Source organism: Solanum tuberosum, unplaced genomic scaffold (assembly GCF_000226075.1).
Source record: "Solanum tuberosum cultivar DM 1-3 516 R44 unplaced genomic scaffold, SolTub_3.0 scf00189, whole genome shotgun sequence".
NCBI classification, from domain to species: Eukaryota; Viridiplantae; Streptophyta; class Magnoliopsida; order Solanales; family Solanaceae; genus Solanum; species Solanum tuberosum.
In genome coordinates, this window is record NW_006239113.1 from 258,493 (window position 1) to 269,406 (window position 10,914).

At 32.2% G+C, this 10,914-nt stretch overlaps 2 protein-coding genes across 2 annotated transcripts in view; one reads left to right on the forward strand and one right to left on the reverse strand.

The window, feature by feature from the left end:
* Positions 1-1,376: 1,376 nt before the first annotated feature.
* Positions 1,377-8,613, forward strand: LOC102593376 (probable potassium transporter 17). Its single transcript, XM_006354961.2, has 8 exons — positions 1,377-1,634; positions 3,080-3,302; positions 3,776-4,009; positions 4,121-4,171; positions 4,770-5,030; positions 5,447-5,499; positions 5,587-5,956; positions 7,505-8,613. The coding sequence occupies exons 1-8, from the start codon at positions 1,521-1,523 to the stop codon at positions 8,341-8,343; spliced, it is 2,145 nt and encodes a 714-aa protein (XP_006355023.1). The 5' UTR covers positions 1,377-1,520; the 3' UTR covers positions 8,344-8,613.
* Positions 8,614-9,526: 913 nt separating this feature from the next.
* The window catches only part of LOC102586306 (D-galacturonate reductase-like), a 4,509-nt gene continuing 3,121 nt past the window's right edge, over positions 9,527-10,914 (reverse strand). The window contains exon 4 of the mRNA XM_006355022.2: positions 9,527-9,532. Coding sequence (XP_006355084.1) covers positions 9,527-9,532 — 6 coding nt within the window. The remainder of the gene's footprint in view (positions 9,533-10,914) is intronic.

Consider the following 10,914-nt stretch of genomic DNA (forward strand, 5'->3'; position numbering starts at 1 on the left):
TTTTAATATAAAATAAAAATAATATTATTTTAATATAAAATAAAAATAATATTATTTTAATATAAAATAAAAATAATATTATTTTAATATAAAATAAAAATAATATTATTTTAATATAAAATAAAAATAATATTATTTTAATATAAAATAAAAATAATATTATTTTAATATAAAATAAAAATAATATTATTTTAATATAAAATAAAAATAATATTATTTTAATATAAAATAAAAATAATATTATTTTAATATAAAATAAAAATAATATTATTTTAATATAAAATAAAAATAATATTATTTTAATATAAAATAAAAATAATATTATTTTAATATAAAATAAAAATAATATTATTTTAATATAAAATAAAAATAATATTATTTTAATATAAAATAAAAATAATATTATTTTAATATAAAATAAAAATAATATTATTTTAATATAAAATAAAAATAATATTATTTTAATATAAAATAAAAATAATATTATTTTAATATAAAATAAAAATAATATTATTTTAATATAAAATAAAAATAATATTATTTTAATATAAAATAAAAATAATATTATTTTAATATAAAATAAAAATAATATTATTTTAATATAAAATAAAAATAATATTATTTTAATATAAAATAAAAATAATATTATTTTAATATAAAATAAAAATAATATTATTTTAATATAAAATAAAAATAATATTATTTTAATATAAAATAAAAATAATATTATTTTGTAATTTTATTCTAATTAGATATGAATAAGTTTATTTTAAAATTAGTTTTGAAATTAGTTACACCATTTACTCAACAATAGTTATTTACAATTAACTTGATGTACATCTTAAGAAATAATATATTATAGAGACAATATTATTACATTATCATTCACTTTTATTTGTCACTTATTTCTAAAATATTTTTTTATTTTTACTTATTACTTTTGACATATCAAGAAAAAATAATTTTTTCTCCATGTTTTATCTGTAGCATTAAATACTATTTTTCATATCATTTTTCAAGACCCAATACTAAACATTAATTAGTAAGGATAGTGTGTTAAAATATGTATATCAATGATTATTTTTTTAATGAGTGTACCAAGTCAAACAATGGTAAGTAAAAATGAACTAAGAAATTATTTAGTTTAGTACTTTGAAAAATATATTAGATATTAAATAATAAGAGTAAATTATTTATTGATTTTTTAAATTGAACAAGTATTATTAATGACTATTTTTAATATAGTTGACAAATAAAATAGATAGAGGGAATATACCTTATCATTCATACTAAATGAGCCCATACTCATTTGTTTATTTTTAATTTAAATACAAAAAATATTTTTTGTTAGAACGCGTTTTATCTTTTCATATGAAAGCACGTATGGGACTATAAATTTACTCTCTCTCTTCAGTAATTCAGTCTGCAATAAGCTATACGTGCCCTGCCCCGACCCCCACCCCCCACCCTCACGCCTTATTTTATTTTAGTCTGAGGATTTTTATTGGATTGAGTGGGCTATGGATCGACAAACCGGACGGTCTGACTTGACGGCGGCAGCAGCGGCGGTGCAGTCAGATGCAGCCGTTATGGTGGCGGTGCATGACGGCGAAACCATTAACAATGACCAAAAGGTTCAGTGGTTCATCTCGTTCCACGCGCTCTGTATATCCATCTCTTTGTGTTGTGTTTTTTTTTTTTCCCTTAAAAATGGAACTTTGTGCTCTGTTTTGTAGCATATTGATTTCTCTCTGTGTTTAACTTCCATTGTATGTTTACATTCATTCAGTCGGAGTGCACACAAACTACTGCTCTATCTTTTTAGTTTACGTGATACAGTTGGAATTTCGTGATTCAAAAGTTTTAAATTTTGATTATGAATTCAGACATAGAAGGCGTTTGAGTTTTTTTTTAAAAATGATATACACTTTGTCTGTTTTGATTTTTTTTTCCATTTTTTAACTTGACACGGAGTTTAAGAAATTTAATAAAGACTTTTGAATTGTATGGTCTTTTGTTTTTTTGATGACGGTAGTGTCTTGGTCAGCTTTTCATGCAGCTCGATTAATTTCACGCGATACCTGTCACCTCGAGCAAAAGGTACCAAATAACTTTGTCCACCAAGGCTCGGACAGGTGGGAAGAATAACCTAGTGTTTTTTTGTGTGTACTGAGTTTTGAATTGAATGGTCTTTAAACTAAAGATATGTGGAATCTATCAAATGTTATTTAATTTTGTGGTTTTAAATGTCATGAAAAGTTGAAAGTAAAGAGTGAAGAAATAGAGTATTTTTTTAAATGGACTAAAAAAGGACAGTAAGACAACAAATTGAAACAAACGTAGTACTTGGAAACTACGTCGAAAGTAGTATAAATCTATGTTACTTGGACTCTTTCAAAATGTCGACGGGTGCGTGTTGGATCCTCAAAAAGTAGTGTATTTTTGATGGATCCGACACGGGCAGTGGCGAATTTACATCCAAAAAATAGGGCACCCGCACCCGTGGTCTCTTCGTAAAATTAGATATTTTATATGTATATTTTTTAAGATTTTGTATAATATTATATTCTTGCACCCGTACTACAAGAAGTCTAAATGGTTCACATGGTTAAATGTTGAGCTTTTGACCTTGAGGATTAAGGATCAATTCTCACTTCAATACATTTTACTTGGTGCACCCATGTTCGAAAAATCCTAGATTCGCCTCTGGACACGGGTGTGCATCGTTTTTTGGAGAGTCCGAGTAACTTACTATAAATCACAATAATTAATAACATAAAATATTTAAAAGACATATAAACAAAGTTCGGTCGAAGAAAATCATGGTTGATTCTCGATATTTCAACTGTTCCACGTATATTGTGAGTTGAGGTGAAGTTGTTGATGATGATGGTATTTCCTTAATCCAATTCCTTCATCATACATAGCTGTATCTTTCAATTGCGGCAAAGTTGTTGATCACAAAGTTGTTGTTGATGGTGATGGTTGACTCTACAAACGTTTTTATGTTCAAAGTTAAGTTGTCTCTACTAGGATGTACTTTGACATTTGTTTTTACTCGGAAACTATATTTGTTTAGGACCCTAGCCGATGGGAGACGTTGGTACTTGCATACAAGACCTTAGGAGTTGTTTTTGGGGGTCTTGTCACATCTCCACTCTATGTATATCCATCAATGCCATTAAAGTCTCCAACTGAGGATGATTATTTGGGGATATACAGCATAATGTTTTGGACTCTAAGTCTGATTGGTGTTGTCAAATATGCTACCATAGCTCTCCAAGCTGATGATCAGGGTGAAGGTATTGCTGATCGCTCTCTCTTTGTACTTTTGCTACTTACGACAACATTTTCCCATTGAAAAAAATGGGAATTGTTTCATATGGAAAAAATAGGAAACTTCTCAATATTTCTGAGAATCTATTTCCCACCATGCATTTTCCCAGTGGAGCTGGTTCAGTGGGGAATGAGTGGAAAAATCATATGTTATAGCACAAATTTCCCACTTATTTGCAAGTGGGAAAAACCTTTATTTCTAGTAGTGAGGTGACTCGAGTTTTAAGAAACTGTCTGTTTGTATTCATACTAAAAGAAAGATTAATCTTTTGGAGAATGTTGAAGGTGTTAATGAAGGATGTTTATAATGTTGACTCCATTCTTAATTTTCTTTATCTTTTGGTCGAAATTCCTTTTGAAAGACACTTCAGTGTTTCTTCATTTCGCTTTTGATGTGATCATTATCGAAATTTTAGTTCTAGAACATGGTCTTTTGTAGGTGGAACGTTTGCTCTTTATTCATTACTTTGCAGGAATATAAATATTGGGATTCTTTCTTCAAATAGTGCCAGTTTGAATTCAAGCCATTCCTATGTTAACCAATCGAAAAAGCCAAGTAGGTTGGGTAAATTTTGTGAGAGGAGTTTGATTGCCAGAAGGGTACTGCTTTTCATCGCAATGTTGGGTACGTGCATGCTTATTGGCGATGGCATACTTACACCTGCCATCTCAGGTATGTTAGCTTGTGTTGGGCCTTTTAGTTTACTTTCAGCAACCTTTTGAGTGCTTGTCAGTTTTCCCTCTTTCATTTTCGGTTTCATTAATTGTCCCTTCTTTCTGTTAGTGTTGTCTGCAATGGATGGCTTAAGAGCACGATTCTCCTCAGTCAGTAAATGTAAGTATGACAACATGTAGTATGGTACATATTGTTCTTTGCTTTCTCAGTCGAGCTCGTTGCACGGGGCTTTCCTAGTGCGGCTTACCGCTCCTGTGTGGTTTGCGGGCTATTACACTGAAGCGGGGTTTACCCTATGCCCACCCGAAGGGTAGCAGCTGTGGGTTTTCTTGTCATAAATAAAAAATTGTCTTTGAACGGGGAGGCCTTTATGATTTTGAGGGTAATTGGGAAGTGGTAGAAGAACAATTTTGATTCTTGTAATTTCTCAGGTTTTAAGGTATTGTGCTTGTTAAAAGACGACCTTTCACAGATTTACATATTGATGTTACATGAGTCCGATTCTGGAAGCTAATTGAAATAACTTGAATCCTTGCTCTAGTAATTATTTGAAGTAATGATTGAACACTTTAAGGTCAATAAGTCATATTGATGAAAAGGAGACGCAGAGCAGTTTCTGAAAGTTGTAAGTCTTTTTTTATGACAGGTTGCAAGTCCTTTTTAAACACTAGATCATGCGGAACATATTTATTGTCCCATTTATGTAAACACATCTCTCCCTCTCGATATTCACAATTTCTCTGCTTGCTACTTGCAGCGTTGGTCGAAGGTCTCTCAGCAATCGTTCTCATTGTTCTATTCCTCCTGCAAAAATTTGGTACTTCACGAGTGAGCTTCCTGTTCTCTCCTATCATGGGTGCATGGACTGTTACCACTCCTCTCGTTGGGATATACAGTATCATAAAGCATTATCCGAGCATATTTAAGGCAATATCACCCCATTACATTGTCCTCTTCTTCTTAAGAAATGGAAAACAAGGATGGATATATCTTGGTGGTACTGTCCTATGCATTACAGGTGAGCCTTGTTGTTGGTGTGGTCTGCAAAAGTTCTTCATTTTGATTAAGATATAAATCCATTTCCTCATGTTTTGAGTTCTTTTACTTTCTTTCCCTATTACTTTGCTATTAAGATTGGGCAAAATTTTGGACCAATTATCATGTGTGCAATGTCTACCCATGGCCGGAAAAGCTTAGACCTGGTGTCTTGTTTCATATCCAGAGAAACTCGCAAGGAGATGAGTGGAGGTGGAAAATATTATAAAGAATATGGAATGTCCCTGCAGTCACTAACTAAAAGGGAAATCCTTTATTTGTTTTCAACAGATGCTGATCTTCTTGTTTCCCGCACCTTGGGAAGGCTATAAAGATGTTTGAAGCAGATTAGTAAAATATCCTTTGTTTAATAGTACAATCATATCATTAATTTTTCAGGTTCTGAAGCAATGTTTGCTGATCTTGGTCATTTCAACAGGAGTTCAATTCGGGTAAAAATACTTGCGACGTCTTGGAATTTCTCTTAGTCTCTTCTTCTTGCTTGTTTATATGATTTAAGGAACCTTGTTTTCTGGCAGATAGCATTTTTCTGTACTATATATCCATCATTGGTGCTGACATATGCAGGACAGACGGCATATCTGATTAGAAATCCCGATGACCATTTTGATGGATTTTACAAGTTTATACCATCTGCTGTGTACTGGCCAATTTTTGTGATAGCCACATTAGCTGCAATAGTTGCAAGTCAGTCTCTGATTTCAGCCACCTTTTCGGTTATTAAGCAGTCAGTTGTGTTGGATTATTTTCCTCGGGTGAAGGTAGTTCACACATCCTCCAGCAAAGAAGGCGAGGTTTACTCACCAGAAGTTAACTACATCCTCATGATTCTCTGTGTTGCAGTCATACTAGTTTTCGGAGATGGACAAGACATCGGAAATGCCTTCGGTAAGATTCTCTAAACCCTCTGCTTTTAATCTTTCATTCTTAGGGGGAAAACAAGGATGGATATATCTTGGTGGTACTGTCCTATGCATTACAGGTAAGCCTTGTTGTTGGTGTGGTCTGCAAAAGTTCTTCATTTTGATTAAGATATAAATCCATTTCCTCATGTTTTGAGTTCTTTTACTTTCTTTCCCTATTACTTTGCTATTAAGATTGGGCAAAATTTTGGACCAATTATCATGTGTGCAATGTCTACCCATGGCCGGAAAAGCTTAGACCTGGTGTCTTGTTTCATATCCAGAGAAACTCGCAAGGAGATGAGTGGAGGTGGAAAATATTATAAAGAATATGGAATGTCCCTGCAGTCACTAACTAAAAGGGAAATCCTTTATTTGTTTTCAACAGATGCTGATCTTCTTGTTTCCCGCACCTTGGGAAGGCTATAAAGATGTTAGAATGTAGACAAGCAGATTAGTAAAATATCCTTTGTTTAATAGTACAATCATATCATTAATTTTTCAGGTTCTGAAGCAATGTTTGCTGATCTTGGTCATTTCAACAGGAGTTCAATTCGGGTAAAAATACTTGCGACGTCTTGGAATTTCTCTTAGTCTCTTCTTCTTGCTTGTTTATATGATTTAAGGAACCTTGTTTTCTGGCAGATAGCATTTTTCTGTACTATATATCCATCATTGGTGCTGACATATGCAGGACAGACGGCATATCTGATTAGAAATCCCGATGACCATTTTGATGGATTTTACAAGTTTATACCATCTGCTGTGTACTGGCCAATTTTTGTGATAGCCACATTAGCTGCAATAGTTGCAAGTCAGTCTCTGATTTCAGCCACCTTTTCGGTTATTAAGCAGTCAGTTGTGTTGGATTATTTTCCTCGGGTGAAGGTAGTTCACACATCCTCCAGCAAAGAAGGCGAGGTTTACTCACCAGAAGTTAACTACATCCTCATGATTCTCTGTGTTGCAGTCATACTAGTTTTCGGAGATGGACAAGACATCGGAAATGCCTTCGGTAAGATTCTCTAAACCCTCTGCTTTTAATCTCTCATTCTTAGGGACTATCTTAACTGAATTGATCCCTTTATGGAAGTTATCTTTCACTCGACTCCTCTTCGTAGGATGGTGGTTGTTAACATCGACTACTAGCATTTTCTTTACCTAATTTACTGCTACTTGGTGATGACTTGCTTACTTTAAGGGGTACCTGGTGTAATGCATTGAGCTAAACAAATTGTGAACCGGAATTTTCTCATTCTGTTTGTTCGTTGTTTTCAGAAATTGTCTCGTCTTGTTTAGCATTGTCCAATTAGAAATTTCACGAGTAGTGATAACGCACATATATGTGGTGCAAATCAAGTTCAACAAAATCGTCTTGTCTTGTTTAGCATTGTTCAAATAAAATTACATATATGTATGATCTTGTGTGTTTATATTAAGTTATAAATTGCATTTTTTCTTGCAACTGTTCAACTCTTTGGTATTGTCAGCATAGTAAATATTGCAATAACTAATTAAAATGATTCTCTTACAGGTGTTGTTGTTAGCATGGTTATGCTTATAACGACTATATTGTTGACATTGGTTATGATCATTATTTGGAGAACTCCACCAGCTCTGGTCGCGCTCTACTTCGTTGTATTTTTTGTGATGGAAAGCGTATATGTTAGTGCAATCTTCACAAAAATTCCCGAAGGTGGTTGGATCCCTTTTGCCATTTCTCTCATTCTTGCTTTCATTATGTTTGGTTGGTTCTACGGTAGGCAGAGAAAACTCGAGTATGAATTGACACACAAGATAGACTCGGAGCGACTAAGGACACTGCTAATCGATCCAGGTCTTCAGAGAGTTCCTGGACTCTGCTTCTTCTACACAAATATCCAAGATGGTTTAACCCCAATTTTAGGTCATTACATAAAGAACATGAGATCTCTTCACAAAGTTACTGTATTTACAACTCTTCGTTACTTGCTGGTTCCTAAAGTAGCACCAGGTGAAAGGTTTGTTGTTAGTAAACTAGGTCTCAGAGGGGTTTATAGATGTGTGATTCGGTATGGTTATGCAGATAAGCTTAGTCTTGAAGGAGATGATTTGGTTAATCAAGTCATCCAAAGTTTACGAGCTCACGTGCTCCACTGCTCCAATTCGTTGGAGGTTGACGATGAAGTTTCCGAGTTGGAAGAGGCAAAGCTTGCTGGAGTGGTCCATATTCGTGGAAAGACGAGGTTTTATATTGGTAAGGACTGTGGATGGTTTGATAGAACTATGCTTGCTTTCTATGAAGTTTTGCATAGCAATTGCAGATCTGCATTGCCTGCTATGGGTGTACCATTACCTCAACGTATCGAGGTTGGAATGCTCTACGAGGCGTAGGGGTGTGCAGAAACCGAACTGATCGATAAACCGAATCGAAAAAAGTGTTATTGGTTTATTGCAATTGGGTTATTAGGTTAACGGTTTCTTAATGGTTTTATAAAAAAAATTATCGGGTTATCGGTTCGGTATTGGTTTTCAATATTGGGTTATTGAGTAAACCGATAACTCATTAAGAGTTAAGACAATAGTAATATACTACTTTTACATATACATACATATTAGTAAATATTAATCTCAATATCTTAATAGTTATGTATTTGTCATTTAGCCATCAATTCATACTTCGCTGTGACTTTGAGTTCACAACTTTACATTATACAAATCGTTAACCTAAAGTAAGAACCATATTCCTCTTAGTTTCTCTTTGTGTTACACATGTATAGTTATTTTCATGTTTGTTATTATTATTTATATTTTATGAGCTTTTGTAAAGTTACATTATTATCTTGTCGTGTCAAGTTTATTAGAGAAGTCATATATTTATTTTATAAGCATTTTTATATTGGTTAATCCGAAAACCGAACCGTTAAGGAACAAAACTGATAAACCGAAAATCGATAAAAAATTATCTTATTGGTTTAGCGTATTTAAAAACCAAAAACCAATAAACCGAATCGATAATACATAAACCGAATCGAATCGACCGATGCACCCCAAGGCATAACAATCTGACATGTTGTTACTGGTTTAACTACAAGGCATTGAAAAAGTTCCAAGAAGATTGATCTCACAACAATAACAAGGTAAGATCAATATTGATCTTAACCTAGTATCCAAACATATATTTATATCTTTCATTTTTCAAAAGTTAAGAAGATGTATATTTTAGTGGGATATAGCATGTGTTGATAAATACTTATAATACAGAAGCTGAAAATATTGTTTAGTGGCCTGGGAGACTTTTTTAAAATCTTCTACATACTGATTTTGATAGGCTTCACTTAAAGTCGAGGGTCCATCAGAAACAACCTCTCTACTTTCATAGGACGGGAGTAAAATTGTGTATGCGTCATCCTCCCTTTTGTGACAGACATCTTTTTTAGTATTTCTTTTAGTAATTCCAAGAATTTGTGTTTTTGGTACAAATTAGAATTCTTAAATAACATGGTCTTCTTTTTCACCATTCTTACTCAAAGGGGGTTGCGATTTTATTATATAGATGGTGTTCATTGCATACATTTTACCCCTAATTACAGCAAAAAGAGCAAAAAATATAAAAACTTTCATCAACCGCTAAACCATTATAACTTAGTGGAGTATTGATTATCTATTGGCTTTATAATGGTTTATCATGTCTACAAATCGATAACCGCTAAGTTAGACTGATAAACTTCAATACCGACCCGACCCGATCGATAAGATGGATAAAGTTTTAAAAAGTTACAATCCATTTTTTTTTTTAATTTAGGAATGCCAATCATTTTTTTTTACCAAATTTGGAGTTTAATTTCTCAAAATCTTATATCCTAAACTATTAGATAGTCACTCCCCAGTCTATAAATTATCATCTATTTTTTTGCATAAACATAATCTTCATAAGCTTCACGACCACCATTAGCAATGACGAGACGTATTCAATCGACGAGCTCGAGGAGGGTCCAAATTCCAAAACCTTGTTATAGTCCAAATTATGAATTGTTTTAATCGACCACTTGGATAGTTAATTATAGACTAGTATAATTTACAATTAACTCACATGATATTGATTATAAATCGTCACCTTTCACATTTATTGAATTTGTACAAGTCTGACAAATCCCAAAATGAATAAGTATATACTAATTAAATTGGTCAGTTTATAATAAACAAAAGCCCTAATATATAATCAACATGTTAGTCTACAATCAACCTCAAGAATATATAGATCAAATATTTGAAGGTAAGTATAAGATACTATGTATGTTATTGTTGTTGTTGTGAAAGTAGACCAAATCAAATATTTGAAGGTAAGTATAAGATATACATACAATTTACCTTTTCTCGATTTTAATCATGCGATCACACAGAGTAGTTATTGTTCTTGTATAGCATTTCCATAAAGTACAAAAAATAGAGATAAGGTGGAAGATCATACTATATATATATAGTCGGACCTCTCTATAATTGTCATGTATAAAAATATTTCACTGTAATGGTCAAATTCCTATTTAAATTGATTTTTTATGTCATATTATGTTAAATGTTCTCTATAACATTATTTTACTTTAGCAATAAAAAATTGTTATTAAAAGGTTTGGCTGTGATTCTAGATTGAAAGAAGAAAATTATAATGAAAATAAACACAAGACTAAACAAAACTTGACAAGAATAGATACGAGCGTGATCTAGTGGTCAATGACGCAGTTGATTGAAAACCATCAATTTACAAGGTGATTTCTTTTCATTAATTTGTCCCGATGAACAAAGTGTTAGGGTTTTGCCCTGATTTTCTTACCATAATTTAAGATTTATTTTTCCTTAAAGAAAAAACAAAACATTACCATAAATGTTTTTACTTTTCTTGAAAGGAAAATATAATATTATTGTATATTTGGTTTATTCTCTCCTTTTAGGACTCCTTTTCTAGTA